Here is a 16,315-nt window from a genome sequence, read left to right on the forward strand (position 1 = left end):
AATTGCATAATTTTCTTACATCCTTTCTACATGAAATGTAATTAGATTGGTATTCACTTGCTTAAAACTGTTGCATGGTATGCTTCATTACAGCTTTCATTTGCATAATCATAAGTTATGTTCGGCTTCTTGCCTTATCATTTGCATTTTGCCCCTGCCTGCGGGCACATCTCTGTTTATCTTGCCTGTTTGTCTAAGTCTTCGGCCTTGTCAAAAATGGGTCGTCTCTTGGCTTTGACATTCACTCCCGTCACTTGTGACTTCCGAGTTCTGTCAAAGAGGGGCAACTGTAGACACCCCATTTTTGACCGACCTTAAGACTCAGACGTCACCAATTGAGCGCTTGGTGATGTTGCATAATGTGCTCGTTCAGAAGTTCCAGAATCGCGGCCGTGAGCCCTGCCTCCGGACTTCCGAACCCTCTTCTGTGCCTTGTCTCGGTTTGTGAACCAGACTCAGTTTTCTCTGTTTCTTTTCCTGAGGGGAGGGAGAGGTCCCGTAGACCATCTCTCAATGTCCGTAGGCTACATTTGGTGGCCGTAGGCCATTTTGCCCATTTCGGAGTCCGGTTCCCGGTTTTCGGAGCCGTCAGGCCGTGTGCCTCGGTTCGGGACCGCCTAACCACCTCCGTTTGCTCTGATTTTCGGCATACTTCCTATTTGCTCCCTGTTGAGGGACACTGGGGGTTGAGAAACCCACTTCGAGGTCGAATGCCATTTTCGATGCTTAACAGCCCATTTTCGGGACCCCGAACTGCGTGTTTTGGCCCCCGAACATTCGTTTTGCATCGGTTTTCGTTTATTTTTGGCAGGTACCTCTGTTTTATCACCAGGAAGGTCACTGGAGGGTGGGAGGCTAGTAATTGTTGCAGCAACCAGTTATCTCTCCTCCAGAGCCTCCCGGCGCCCGTTTTTCCAACTTCCGAGCTAATGTTGAACACCCTAAGGGTAGTGTTGCCAACTTTCAACCACATAACTGTGATCTACACACCTTGGAGGACCCAAAAAAGTCATGGCCGGCCATTAATTGTTATTTCCATTTTTGCCCCTCCTCTTCCGGGCCAATGTTGAACACCTTGGGCCCACTTTCTTGAACTTTGAACCACATATCTGTGATGTACACACTTGGGAGGACCCTAAAAGTTTATGGCCGGCCATTAATTTTTCTTTCCATTTTTGCCCCTCCTCTTCAAATGCAATGTTGAACACCCTGGAGTCACTGTTGCCAACCCCAAACCACATATATGTGATCTACACACATGAGAGGACACCAAAAGTTGGTGGGAGACTAGAGGAATTAAGATATGAGGCCACCACCATTGGAAAGCTTACTTCCGGGGCTTCATTTTGCACTCAAGAATCTCCCAAGTCCAAGTCCAGGGGGGAGAGATGTGGTTGGTTGAAGTCCGCTTGGACTGAATCTGCGCGGCTTCACGGAAAAGGGCATAACTTTTTCTACAGGAGGAATTTTAATGCAAGGTTTGCGCCATTGGAAAGCTAACTTCTGGGGCTTCATCCTAGGGGGTGACCGGCCATTTTTTCTGGCCGGCCGGCCATTTTTTTTCTTTGACCTAGCCGGCCGGCTATGTTAAGTGGCTGGCCGGCCATCTGCAGAAAAAGTAACTGGCCGGCCTGCTTCTTCAGGTTGAGTGCATTCCAGCTGTGCCTTGGTTTTCCCCCAAAGAATATCTACATCCGGGGCCCCTTTTGAAAGAAGAAAAAGGCTCATTTTTCACTAGACTTTTGAAGAGGCTCTTCTCTCTCTCTCTTAAATTTTGTTGACCTCCCAACTCAAGAAAGGGGTTACAAGGCTTTCTTGGAGGAGATACATACATAGCACCCCATTTCCTTCAAGTTTTGGGTTCCATTTCTTCATCATCTTCAAGCTCTACCACCACCCTTCCATTCCAGCAGCAAGGGGAAGAATTCCAGCAGCTTAGAGTCACCAAATCTGGTCCAAGAAGCAACAAAAGTGTTGGTCTTCAAAGGTAAGTCCAATTTCCCTCTTTTCTAGCTCATTCTTGCACCATCTCTAAGCCATCCATGCTTTTTGTTTCAAGCTCCGGCCATAACTGAAAAGGGCCCTCTTTTGAGCTCATTGTCACTTTTCATTAAGGGCTCAACCCTGTTTGAGCCCTCCATATGCTACTTGCTTCAATACCCTTTGTAAATACCGTTTTCTTGCATGTTTAGTTAGCCTACCATGCTTTTGTTTTCGGCCATTTTACAGGCCTAGAGATAGTCTTATTTTGACCTATACTTCATGTTTTATTAAGGGTCTTTGGCTATTTGGTGATTATTTTGCATACCTCATGTTATAGCCACTTTTGAGCCTAATTTTGCATTGCATTTCTAGCATGTTTTTATTCTGTTTTGGCTGTTTTACAGTTCTGGAAATATGCATATTTTTGGTCCCTCTTCAATGTTGTAGAAGGGAATTTTTCAGTTTGAGCATTTCATATGCCACTTGCCTCTTTGGCTACCTTTTAGTTCGTTTTCTTGCATGTTTAGTTAGCCTACCATGCTTTTGTTTTCGGCCATTTTACAGGCCTAGAGATAGTCTTATTTTGATCTATACTTCATGTTTCATTAACACTTTTTTTCTGTTTGGTGATTATTTTGTATACTTCATGTTATAGCACCTTTTGAGCTTTGTTTTGCATCACATTTTTAGCATATTTGTATACTGATTTTGAGGCTGCCATATGCTGTAAATGTTCATATTTTTGGTCCATATTCAGTGTTGTAGAAGGAAATTTTTCAGTATGGGTTTTGTTTATATCACTTGCTTCATTACCCCTTGAAAATACCGTATTCTTGCATACCATTTTTGCCATATCTATACTTACTGTTTGGCCATGCTATAAACTGGAAAAGTGTTTATTTTGGGACTGTATAGCTTCTGTCTTTGCATTGCATGTCCATATTGTGCATGTTTGGCCTAGCTATAGGCCATTTCGGGACAATTTCATGCATTTGGTGTCATTTCGCTTCATTTCGGGACTGTTTTCCCCCATATTTTGTTGCTGAAATTCTGTTAGAATGATTGCCATCCATTTCATGTCATTACATCGCATTCTGCCATCGCCTCGGTTTGCGTGCCCGTGTGCACGTATTTCGAGGCACCTCATTTTTATCCGTCGGCATCCGATGAGAGTGTGGCTGAGGCTCACTCGTGTTGGTATAAGCCCATTTGTCATTTTCCATGTCATTTGCATTGCGTATGCATTGCCTCGGTTTGCGTGCCCGTGTGCACGCATTTCGAGGCACTTCATTTTCTGCCATCGGCATCTTATGTGAGTGCGGCTGAGGCTCTCTCATGTTAGTATAAGTCCATACTTCATTTTCCATGTCATTTGCATTGCGTATGCATTGCCTCGGTTTGCGTGCCCGTGTGCACGCATTTCGAGGCACTTCATTTTCTGCCATCGGCATCTTATGTGAGTGCGGCTGAGGCTCTCTCATGTTAGTATAAGTCCATGTTGCATTTTTCATGAAATTTGCATCGCTTTCGCATCGCCTCGGTTTGTGTGCCAATGTGCACGCATTTCGAGGCACTTCATTTTTATCCGACGGCATCCCATGTGAGTGTGGCTGAGGCTCACTCATGTTGGTATAAGCCCATTTGTCATTCCCATATCATCGCCTCGGTTTGCGTGTCCGCGTGCACGTACTTCGAGACACATATCATCGCCTCGGTTTGCGTGCCCGCGTGCACGTACTTCGAGACACATATCATCGCCTCGGTTTGCGTGTCCGCGTGCACGTACTTCGAGACACATATCATCGCCTCGGTTTGCGTGCCCGCGTGCACGTGCTTCGAGACACATATCATCGCCTCGGTTTGCGTGCCCGCGTGCACGTACTTCGAGACACATATCATTGCCTCGATTTGCATGCCCGCGTGCACGTACTTCGAGACATATATCATTGCCTCGGTTTGCGTGCCCGCGTGCATGTACTTCGAGACACATATCATCGCCTCGGTTTGCGTGCCCGCGTGCACGTACTTCGAGACACATATCATTTTCTCGGTTTGTGTGCCCGTGTTCACGCACTCCGAGGCATTTCATTTTCATAGCATTCTGCATTTTCTCGGTTTGCGTGCCCGCGTGCACGCATTTCGAGGCATCTCATTTCATAGCATTGTGTACGTTAGGATTGTATCTTAGTTGAATTTCGTGCATATCATGCATATTGCATCGTGTCCGGAATAGGAGTTAGCTCGGGCACGGGAAACGAGGTACATTTCGTACTCCGAGTGACGGAATGTGTCTCAATTCCCCAGTCACCGACACTCCGGATTATCCATGATGGAGTTAGGTTTTAGCTGTAGTTTCATGTGCATTCATCCTATATTGAGTTGTGCATTTCGACTCCTCGGCCATCATGCCTCGGTATGCGTGATTGGTGGCACGAGGATCGAGACATGCATATATTTGTGCAAATACATTGCTATGCCCCTTTCCTGCTCTCTGTTACAGCAAAACCAGGAATCAGCAACTTTCCGGGACTTGGCACGCTTTTCAAGAATAACAGGTGTAAACAGAGGCTAATTGGGGCATTCCGGTGGATTTCCGCGCAAGACAGTCCGGACATGCATCATCCACCAGAAGCAAGGCAGTCCCCGGCTTGCACGCCAGTTTATTTGCTTTCTAGTTAATTCATTAATTAATTAGAATTCTGTAATATTTTGGACTGTAATATTCTTTTATTTGGGGACTGTAATATTTGGACTGTATTATTTATTCGGACCCTCCGAGTGAGGGCACAACTGTAATAAGTGTGGGTGAGTGTGATGTATGTCTTCCAACCCCACGTCTCTTCTCCCTTTTATTTATCCGCTTTTGATGGTTAGATTAAGGCATATTTCAATTAGCATACAGTATGACAGCATGTTTGCATCATTCATCTGTATTGCATGCATCGGGCTCGGCGCATCATATTAACTGCATTGTACTTTCAATTCCAAGTTGGATACATGTTAGTTGTAGCATTTCGTATGCCATCTTAGAATAGCCGAGCCTACTATAGTTGTATTTTGCATGTGTTGCATTAGGCATTTCTGTACACTTAGGATCATGCATGATTTCTAATATAGTTTCTATTTTGGCTTGGAGTACTCGGTGAGTTTTATGCTTTAGCATCCTTGCATGCGTGTGAGTGAATGCCATGATAGCATGCTTACCATGAGGCTATGTGCTTATCTGATATATCTGCCTGAATGCCTGTGGGTGAAGGTTGGGTTATCTGAATTGGAATGAATCATCAAAATGTTTCAAACCTACCTGCGGGTAGCAAACCATTTTCAAAAACAAACATAAAATGTTTTGTTCCAATTCGGGCGACCCGGTCTATACTTATATGCTGTGAGCATCACATAGTAACCTAGGCTAATAACCGGAATAAGAACTCACAATGTTTTCAAAAATTGATATCATGGTTAGTAGAGGCCGGTCTATGACTGGGCGAGCGGGGGTGCTCACGAAGTGACCTTCCCCAATCGTACCCAAGTTCCCGAGCCGAGACAACTTTGGTGATGACGGACACGTGGCCTTTTGGCACCGAGTCAGGGTTTCCTAAATTTCCCAAAATAAAATATTTAGGTGGCGACTCTGTATCTGGCAAAGCAGTCCATGTTTGGCACTTCTTTCAAAAATCAGTTTTCCTAAAACGATTTGCCGGATTTGGACTCTTTGGTTCAGATTTAGAACCGTGACTACAAAGTCGAGTCCGAGCTGTGGCGAGGTCCCCTGCGGGCTTGTTACACCTTGTTCATATTTCACTATTTTTTCCCTCAATAGCCTATTTTCAAGCTTTAGTGTTGGAAAAATACATAATTCAAAATAGTTTTCAAACTAGGAGTCACATGCTTGTTCCAATGGGGAGCCACGTGCTTCTTCCGTAAATTTGCACAACTTATGTTGCTCCATCTCAAGGTGTTTGTGATGTTTCCTAGGCCTTTACTATCAATTCAGCAATTTCCTGAACATTCTAGCCATAAAAGCAATTGTAATTATACCTTGCTCAAATGAAATACATCACTGAGTTTAATTATCCAAGCTTATTGACCATAGTCTTTTTATGATGCCACCAGAATACCAGGTACCAATAAAACACATAGGAAGAATGACTAGTGGTTACAATTATCATGTAAAATGCTATTAATACATGTTCCATGTCTGCAGACTCATTCTTCTGTTCAGGCTCAGCATCACTTGGCCCATCATTAGCTTCGTTTTCCTCATCTGTGACCGTTTTGTCTTCTTTGGTTGCTTCAGTGTTGGTCGTGGCATCATTATAACCGATTTTAAGATCTGCAGGAAGCTGGCCTGTCTGACTTTAGTGCTTGCTCATCACAATTCAAGCCAACATAAAAACCATCAGACTGTCAACAATTTCAAAAGCCACCTCGTGGGCTAGGGGAGAAAGCAATGAAAAATGGAAATCATTTGGCATTTGGGGTTCACCTTTTCAAGCCTTGCTACCTCTTCAAGTGTTTGAGAATTGACAATAGCAACCTGCAATTCCATTGTTAAACATATATTAAACAGTAAATTGCCACTTGTATAAACACGGCAAAATGAAGGCTCTATAAAGCAAGAAGAGGATCAAAATAAATATTGCTTCAGAACCAAGTCTTGTGAAAGATAGAGCCAAGTCTTAGCAAAGATGGGCCAAAGTTGTAGTAGATAACCAAACCAGACCAAACCAAGCCAAGCCTTAAGTCCCATCAAATGGGGTCGGCTACATGAATCCTTCTTCTCCACGCGGCCCTATCAAAGGCCATTTCATTAGTCAAATTAAGTAGATTCATATCTCTATTTATAACTCTAGTCAACGTTAATCTAGGCCTACCCCGTCCCCTAACACTTCCATCTACCGTTACAGCATTGCATCTCTTCACTACTGCCTCTGTTGGTCTCCGTTGAATATGACCAAACCATCTCAAACGATTCTCTCTCAACTTATCTTCTATCGGTGCTACTCCTACCCATTCCCGAATACACTCATTCCTAATCCTGTCCTGTCTAGTCTTACCACGCATCCACCTTAGCATCTTCATCTCAGCCACACTCATCTCATCTACATGTTGTTTCTTGGTTGCCCAACACTCCGTCCCATACAACATAGTTGGTCTAATAGCCGTTCTATAAAACTTACCTTTTAGTCTAGTGGGTATTCGTTTATCGCACAATACCCCAGACGCACTTCTCCACTTACACCATCCCGCCTTAATCCTATGGGCCACATCTGCATCAATCTCTTCCGCTGTTGTGATAATCGACCCTAAATAACGAAAATGTTCACTCTTAGACAGTTCTTGGTTCTCAATCTTCACTTCTCTTCTGCTTTCATTTTTATTGTTACTATTACTAAATTTACACTCCATGTACTCTGTCTTAGTTCTGCTTATCCGAAATCCTTTAGATTCAAGAGCTTTTCTCCAAATCTCCAACTTTGTGTTAACTCCTTCTTTAGTCTCATCCACTAACACAATATCGTCTGCAAAAAGCATATACCATGGCATGTCATCCTGAATATTTATCGTCAACTCGTCCATAACTAAAGCAAAAAGATAAGGACTTAAGGTAGAACCTTGGTGTAACCCTACAGTGATAGGAAATTCATTTGTCTCTCCAACTGGCGATCTAATAGTGGTCACCACCCCTTCATACATGTCCCTAATCACGTCAATGTAGCATTTTGTCACCCATTTCTTCTCTAACACCCACCATATTATATCTCGGGACCCTCTGTCATATGCTTTCTCAAGGTCGATAAACACCATATGAATGTCTCTTTTCTTTTCTTTATACTTTTCTATTACTCTCCTCAAAAGATAGATCGCTTCCATTGTTGACCTACCAGCAAGGTTTAAAAATGCGGTGTTACGTAACGATTTCGGCCGTTACGTAACGGTTTCGGTGGTAGGCACCACGCGTTACCCCCGATTTTGCGGTGTGATTGAAATTCACAGGTGTATCGGCCGTTACGGCCGACGTAGCGGTCGTAACGGTGGCGTAACGGCCGTAACGACCCGTTACACCCGTTACAGGGCTTTTTTCGCTGATTATTTTCAAAAAAAAAAGAAAGAAATACGGATAGTGTAAATGTTGGTTCAAACAAAAGAAAAAAACAAAAAAATAAAAGAAGTGGTGGTACATACCTTTATTATTCAGAGGCTCAATCACTGGTTCAAATGCTTTGCTTTACAGCACATGAACCATTTCGAGGTGAGGTGTATCCATCCAGAAATTTTCAGATCTGAAATACGGATGATATGAGTGAGAAATAGAGAGAGAGAAGAGAGAAGAGAGAAGAGGGAGGAGATGAACCTGCTCTGTTCTGTGACTCTCCGGCTGCCCCTTTGTTCTTTAACACAAAACTGATCTATTTACGTTTGCTCCTGGACCGAATTAATCTCCGTGCTGCTTCCACAGGTTCATCCCCTCTCTGATCTTCTTTTTTTTATTTTGGTTTGTTTGCTCCTGGACCGAATTCATGTCCTCCGAAAGTGGGGCAACTTTGTTTTGTTTTTTTATTTATTTATGATTGTAGCTTCCTGGGGAAGATATGCCTTGGGAAGGCATATAAATTATATAATATAATATAACATTTGTTTTTTTTTTTTTTTTTTTTTTTTGTGTGTAGTTTCTTGGGAAGACACACCCGTGTCTATGAAATTTTTTTTTTATTAATTTTATTTTTACAATGATTTTCAGATTTTAAATTTTGTAAAATTTACAAAATTTATGTGATATATTTAAAGCTATGCATTTATTTTTAGTATTTTTATATAATAATTAGTGATTGATTTTTTTAAATATATATATATATATATATATATATATATCTAGAGCTATGCATTTATTTTTAGTATTTTATATATAATAATTAGTGATTGATTTTTTTTTATAATATCTAAAAATCATAACACCTATAATTAAATTAATACATTTTATATATGTCAGTTTTTATTGAATTTTTTTTTCTTGCAGGTTATTCAAAAAGATAACAAATACTCAAGTGATTGAAGCCCAAAAAACAACTATGTAAGAATTTTTTTCTTTATAATTTATTTTTTAATTTTTATATGATTACATTAGCATGTAAATTCCAAATGTATAAATAGTTGTTGCAATTTTTTTTATAATTATTTCATTTAATATTTAATTATAAATATTTTTATTTTGTTATTGTGATGTGTTGTGACAACAATATTGAAGTCACTATTTTTTTTAAAATATCTTTTCAAAAGAAAAAAAAATCAATACCTCAAAAAAAATTCTTTGTAATTTATTTTTTAATTTTTATATGATTATATTAGCATGTAAAATCGAAATGTATGAATAGTGGTTGTATTTTTTATAACTATTTTATTTAGTATTTAATTTGAAATATTTTTTTAAAAAAAATTTGGAAGCACATATGTGTTGTGACAACAATTTTGATAGCACAAATTTATTTATTTTTTAAAAAAATGTCTTTCTCTAAAATAAAAAAAATAAAAATAAAAACAATAGCTCAACCAATGCCATGAAAAATGTCTTTATTCCTAATTACATTAGCATGTAAAATCCAAATGTATAAATAGTGGTTGAATTTTTTTTAAAATCATTTCATTTAATATTTAATTATAAATATTTTTTATTTTGTTATTACAACACTGTTAAAGTCATAATTCTATTTTTTAAAAAATGACTTTTTAAAAAAAAAATTAATACCTCAAAAAAAAAATTCTTTATAATTCATTTTTTAATTTTTATATGATTACATTGGTATGTAAAATCGAAATGTATAAATAGTGGTTGTATTTTTTATAACTATTTTATTCAGTATTTAATTTGAAATATTTTTTAAAAAAAATGTGGAAGCACATATGTGTTGTGACAACAATTTTGATAGCACAAATTTATTTATTTTTAAAAAAAAATGTCTTTCTCTAAAATAAAAAAAATAAAAATAAAAACAATAGCTCAATCAATGCCATGAAAAATGTCTTTATTCCTAATTACATTAGCATGTAAAATCCAAATGTATAAATAGTGGTTGAATTTTTTTATAATCATTTCATTTAATATTTAATTATAAATATTTTTTATTTTGTTATTACAACACTATTAAAGGCATAATTCTATTTTTAAAAAAATGACTTTTTTTAAAAAAAATTAATACCTGAAAAAAAAATTCTTTATAATTCATTTTTTAATTTTTATATGATTACATTGGCATGTAAAATCGAAATGTATAAATAGTGGTTGTATTTTTTATAACTATTTTATTCAGTATTTAATTTGAAATATTTTTTAAAAAAAATTTGGAAGCACATATGTGTTGTGACAACAATTTTGATAGCACAAATTTATTTATTTTTTAAAAAAATGTCTTTCTCTAAAATAAAAAAAAAATAAAAATAAAAACAATAGCTCAATCAATGCCATGAAAAATGTCTTTATTCCTAATTACATTAGCATGTAAAATCCAAATGTATAAATAGTAGATGAATTTTTTTTATAATTATTTCATTTAACATTTAATTATAAATATTTTTTTATTTTTTTATTGTAATGTGTTGTGAAAACAAATTTTTTTTTTAATGACAAAATTTGTTGTCACAACAATTTTTATGGCAAAATTTTCTTTTTTTAAAAATATTTTTATAATTTATTTTTCAATTTTTATATGATTACATTGGCATGTAAAATCCAAATGTATAAATAGTGGTTACATTTTTTTATAATTATTTTATTTAGTATTTAATTTTAAATATTTTTTTACAATCATTTCATTTAAAAATAAATTAAAAAAATGTATTAATGATGCAGAATTCATATTCAAAAATGCCACGACAAAAGGGTCCCAATGATGAACCCCCAAGTGATGATATTGGTTAGAAATTTGGAACTCAAGTTGAAGGCACTAGACATCATATTATTTGCAAATTTTGTGGACATCACATTAAAGGTGGGATTACGCGTTTCAAACAACATTTAGCACATCAAACAGGACAAGTGCGTTCTTGTCCTAATGTTAGTAGAGACGTGATGCAAGAAATGATGAAACATTTACAAAATAAGAAAATGAGTAAAGTAGACAAACAAAAGAGAAAAGCTGAATTGGAAGCACATATTAGGGGAGATGATCTCTATGATGAAAATGAAGAGGGAGATTTTGTAGATCTTCGAGATGATGACTCTGACTCTGATCCAGAGATGATCAGGGCTAGACAAGCAAGTATTCGTTCACAACAATAATGGGAGGTAAGGCAACAATTTAGACGAGGTGTTGCAGGTCATGGATCACAATACGATGCAGGTGGTAGTTCTGGTGCAGGGGGTAGTGCTCAAAGAATGCCAAAAGGGTCAGGTATTGCTAATGTTTTTCGTCGATCACAATCTGTGCGTGAAGCTGGTGGGAGTGGACGTAATTGGATTAAGCCCAATGCTCCTGAAGCAAGGTTGAGGGCAATGGATGTAGAACTCCAAAAGAGCAAGAGTACAAAACAGCGAAAAATCTCCACAATGAATTTACAGAAGCTAAAAGAGAGATTGGGACGGGCAGTGTCAAAGTTTATACTCTATAATCGTATTCCATTCAATGCAGTTGATTCAGAGTATACACAACCCATGCTTGATGTTGCTGCTGAAGTAGGGCCAGGAGTAAAGGGTCCTAGTGCTTATGAAGTTTCTGAAGTATATTTGGGCATGGAGCATGATGAAATGACAGAATGGATAGGATCATTCAAGGGAATTTGGGCAGAGAGAGGTGTATCCATCATGTGTGATGGTTGGAGCAGTCTAACTCGGCAACACGTCATCAACTTCTTAGTGTACTGCAATAGAGGTACTATATTTCACAAATCAATTGATGCCTCTAATATTGTTAGTAGGACTGCTGAATATTATTTTGGGTTGTTAGATAAAGTTGTTGATGAAATTGGAGAACAATACGTTGTTCAAGTGGTAACTGATAATGAACCTGCACTGAAAGCAACCGGTAAAATGTTAATGAGAAAAAGGAAACATTTATATTGGACAGCTTGTTCAGCACATTGTATCGATCTCATGCTAAAAGACATAGCCAATAAGAAAAGTGTAGCAAAGGTGATTGAAGATGGTAAAACCATCACCAATTTCATTTATAATAGTGGATGGGTGTTGGATTTAATGAGAAAATTCACTGGAGGTAGAGAATTGATTCGACCTGCTATCGCTCGATTTGCTACAAATTTTATTGCCATTGAGAGTATTGTTAGATATAAACAACAATTGAGAGCTATGTTTAATGGTGATGAGTGGAAGAATTCTAGATGGGGGAAGGCAAAGACTGGGCAGCCTTACAATGTGAAAAAAATTATTTTGGGAAAGGAGTTTTGGCAGAAAGCAACAGAGCTTTGTAAAGTTCATGAGCCCCTAGTCAGAGTATTGAGGTTGGTTGATGGAGATGAGAAGCCAACAATGGGTTTCATATATGAAGCTATAGATAGAGCAAAGTTGGCAATTAAAAGAGATTGTCGCTACTACACCGAGTATTGGAAAATTATTGATACTCGATGGTCTTTTCAATTGCATCAAGATTTGCATGCGGCTGGTAAGTGTTACGATTTCAATTATAAAATGTATATTTATTTACAATTATTAATTGTCTTCTTATTTTTGAAGGATATTTTTTAAATCCTCAATTCCAATATGGTGTTACCTCATCCAATGAAATGATAAGAGAAGTGATGGATGGACTTAAAAAAGTAATTACCAGACTGGAGCCTAATATGGATGCTCAAGTGAAAGCAACAAATCCAAGTACGTACCAATTATTTAAATTTTAATAGTAATAATCTACTTTTGCAAATGTTACTTGTAATGATTGTCCAAATTGTAGTTGTTGCTGTTTCGAGATAAACAGGAAACTTTTGGTACTCCTTTAGCACAAAGAGCATGGAAACAATCAAATCCAGGTTTTATTTTCAAAATTACAAATTTACAATATATAAATACTTAAATAATTTTTTATCATATTTTGACTTATGTCTAATGTAATGTAATTTTGTGCAGCTGAGTGGTGGATTATTCATGGCAGTTGTGCTCCTGAACTTCAAAAAATAGCTGTGAAAGTATTAAGTCAAACCACCACATCATCTCACTGTGAACGTAATTGGAGTACTTTTAGTCTCATCCATACGAAGACAAGGAATAGATTGAAATATAAGAAAATCCAAAGATTAGTCTTCATCACCTACAACATGAGATTAAAATTGAGACATGTTAAAAGAAGCAGCCAAGAGGAGATTGATAGGAGTTTTAATCCTATTAACTTGGATTATATATTTGAAGAAGATGATCCAATAAGTCCATGGATAGAAGAAAGGGAAAATCCTTTGCTAGATGGTGTGGATAATTCTGAATGGTTAGATTTGGTCTCAGATGATGATGGTGGTGGTGGCAACGACAGCAATGGCGATGGCGGCGATGGCAGCGATGGAAACGATGGTGGTGGCACCCATAGATATCAACCTCGACGCACTTCTCAAAGCTCAACTCCTACTCCAACTCAAAGTGATAATAGTGGTGGTTTAACACCATCTGATGGAGGAGGTGATGATGGTGATGGTGAAGGCACTTCTCACGGTGGCGGTGGCGGCGACAATGGTGGTGATGGCGGTGATGGTACTAGTTTTGGTGCAGGAAGTGAAGATTTTATTGGAGGATTTGGATTATGTGATGTTGGGGAACATTATGATATTGGAGAACCTGTTGCACCTTTACCCCAACTACCTAGGAGGTTTCGTGGTAGTGATACACGTAGGGATGAAAGAAGAATAAGAAGTAGAGAACAACAGCTTGATTCATCTGATAGTAGTCATAGTTATCCATATCATCCTTACCCATCCTATAGCAGTGATAGCCAGAGCTATCCTTACCCACCTCAACAAAATTATCCTTGGCCCCCTCAACAACGTGGTCCTCCAGGATACGGTTTGCCAAATTATCAACAAGCCCAACAAGAGTATGTTGATCCTTTTCAGCCAAGGTATCCATTTTCTCTCCCAATGCACGAAACAGAAAGGGATGACATGATGAGCACATTTACTTATATATTTCCTACTGGATGGGGTGAAGGTAGTAGTAATCAAGCTCAACAATCTGATTCCCAAGATGCACCACGTCACTCATTTTGGTGGGGGTGAAGGTAGCAGCAACAATCAAGCTCAACAATCTGAATCCCAAGATGCACCACGTCACTCATTTTGGTGGTGACATTATGTAATTTTAGTAGTAACATTATGTAAAATGTACTCTCTATTATTTGTGATTTATGCTATGATGTTATGTACTTTGTCAAGTTCTTCCATTAAGAATGTATACTTTTTTAAAACTATTTGAGTTAAAATGCACATATGTTTCCACAAGTATAATAATTAAAAATAATTTTATACATCTAAGTCCAATAAAAGAAATTTTTACAAGTGTAACATGGATTTATAGCATATAAAGTCATTAATTATTGAAATAAAATGTAAAAAAAAATATTTTATAGTGATTTAAAAATATGAAATATATTGGATCATACTTAAAAATTATGAAAAAATTATCTAAAATTGTCCAAGATTAATTTATGATCAACTTCACAAATGAATATTCTAAAATTGTTGATGACTACCATTATATTATTACTAGTTGTGAAAGAAATTAAATAGTATATTATTACTATTTGTCAAACAGTATATTGCTACTATTTGTATTTTCCAACCAGAATATTATTTTGTATAAGCACAGAAAATAATTTTTGTAAGAAAAGAAAGGAAGAAAGTGAAACAAATGAAAAATTCTGTATAAACAGAATAATTCGGCTCAGTCTTAAGATTGTTGGAACAATCTTCTATGTAAAATAAATAACTTGAAACCAAATCAAACAAATTAAACTAAATTACTTATAGAATTTATTTACCGAAACGAATAAGTACAAAATTGATCAAGTCGAGTGTGTAACACTCTGTCCTTAAGACAGATTCGCCCCGCTTTGGTACTTACGGATAAATGGCATCTATCTCCCAAGATATAATGATCTTACACAGATTGTAGTAGCACTCCAAACAATCTGTACGGCGAACTAGAACCTGTGTTCTATACTCTCAGAATTTTTCTCTAAAAGACTAATATGAAGAACAGCATAAACAGAGAGCAAAATCATGAAGAGAATTAATTTTCTAGATGTCCATACTACTAGAAAAAGGTGTAGTATTTATAGGCAGATTGGTGACCTTTAGGAAATGTCGAACATGTAAGATTTTAATTTGAAGAGGTGCAATTCAAACTTGAACAGATCTGCTGGAAAACCAGTTTGAATCTGTCCAAAGCTGCTGGGCAATTTTAAATATGTTTAGAACAGTTTAATTTGTTGAAAAATGAAAGGGAATTTCTGACTGGTGGAGGTACTTTTTGGACAGAAAATTAAATTCAAATTTGGTGGAAATTTTGAATTAATTTCTTTTCGAAAAAATAATTTTCTCGCAAGAATTTTTGGAAAAAATTCAAATAAATTTTGTCCAAAAAATTAATATTAGGACCAACTCGACCCACACTCGCGCCTGGCATGGCTCGTTGATTAGACGGACGGCGGCACGCGCGTGTGATGGTTTGAGCCAAAGCTTATTTTGTCCATAACTCCTCCATTCTACAAATTTGGGAGACCCCAAGTTTGTCCACCTAGAGCTTATATACACACACAAACTTTCTTAAAGTTTCAATGTGGGACAACTATTTTAAAGAAACTCACATTTATTCTTTAATTGTCCTTTCCACGAACCAAAAAACGACGTCAACTTTCCATGCACTCATAAATGGTTTTGACGAACCGTCTTCACCGTGTAACTTGCCATGCGGCAAGGAATACGTCACCTCTTTGGACCCATCCCAAAAGACTTGTGGACCCCACTCAAATTTAGGTTCAAAGTTGGCCCAAAATACGTTTATAAAAAAACACCATAATTTCCAACATATACATGTATTTTTTTAGCCTTAAAACATTTGACAAACATGTAAAGATAGTTGTCAATATCCTTAAAACATTTGACAAACTGATATTTAATTTTTTTTTTTCGTGATTTAATTTAAAGGTAAAAAATAAAAATAAATAGTAACTCCACAACTTGATATAATAGACATTTTATGAGTGAATACTAGAGTTGATTTAGTCTTCAAGATCAAAGTTTTATTCCCATCAAATAGTATAAACTAGACATAAATAGTCAACGATACATATATATATATATATATATATATATATATTGAATTACTATGTTTTTCTGTATGATG

The 16,315-nt window shown here is 37.0% G+C and overlaps 2 protein-coding genes and 1 long non-coding RNA gene across 4 annotated transcripts in view; 2 read left to right on the forward strand and 1 right to left on the reverse strand.

Moving 5' to 3' along the window:
- LOC114266139 (uncharacterized) overlaps positions 1 to 6,463 on the reverse strand; it is a 31,293-nt gene extending 24,830 nt beyond the window's left edge. For both annotated transcript variants that reach the window (XR_003630549.2, XR_014333534.1), the window contains exon 1: positions 6,171 to 6,463. This is a non-coding gene — a long non-coding RNA (uncharacterized LOC114266139). The remainder of the gene's footprint in view (positions 1 to 6,170) is intronic.
- Positions 6,464 to 8,290: 1,827 nt separating this feature from the next.
- On the forward strand, positions 8,291 to 12,901 carry LOC145793817 (uncharacterized). The gene is made up of 5 exons (XM_082876691.1): positions 8,291 to 8,443; positions 9,002 to 9,055; positions 10,829 to 12,593; positions 12,665 to 12,802; positions 12,882 to 12,901. The coding sequence occupies exons 3-5, from the start codon at positions 11,354 to 11,356 to the stop codon at positions 12,899 to 12,901; spliced, it is 1,398 nt and encodes a 465-aa protein (XP_082732817.1). The 5' UTR covers positions 8,291 to 8,443; positions 9,002 to 9,055; positions 10,829 to 11,353.
- On the forward strand, positions 12,818 to 14,333 carry LOC145793026 (uncharacterized). Its single transcript, XM_082875331.1, has 2 exons — positions 12,818 to 12,957; positions 13,055 to 14,333. The coding sequence occupies exon 2, from the start codon at positions 13,243 to 13,245 to the stop codon at positions 14,185 to 14,187; it is 945 nt and encodes a 314-aa protein (XP_082731457.1). The 5' UTR covers positions 12,818 to 12,957; positions 13,055 to 13,242; the 3' UTR covers positions 14,188 to 14,333.
- Positions 14,334 to 16,315: the final 1,982 nt, after the last annotated feature.

Source organism: Camellia sinensis, chromosome 6 (assembly GCF_055761805.1).
Source record: "Camellia sinensis isolate YWXY chromosome 6, ASM5576180v1, whole genome shotgun sequence".
NCBI lineage: Eukaryota > Viridiplantae > Streptophyta > Magnoliopsida > Ericales > Theaceae > Camellia > Camellia sinensis.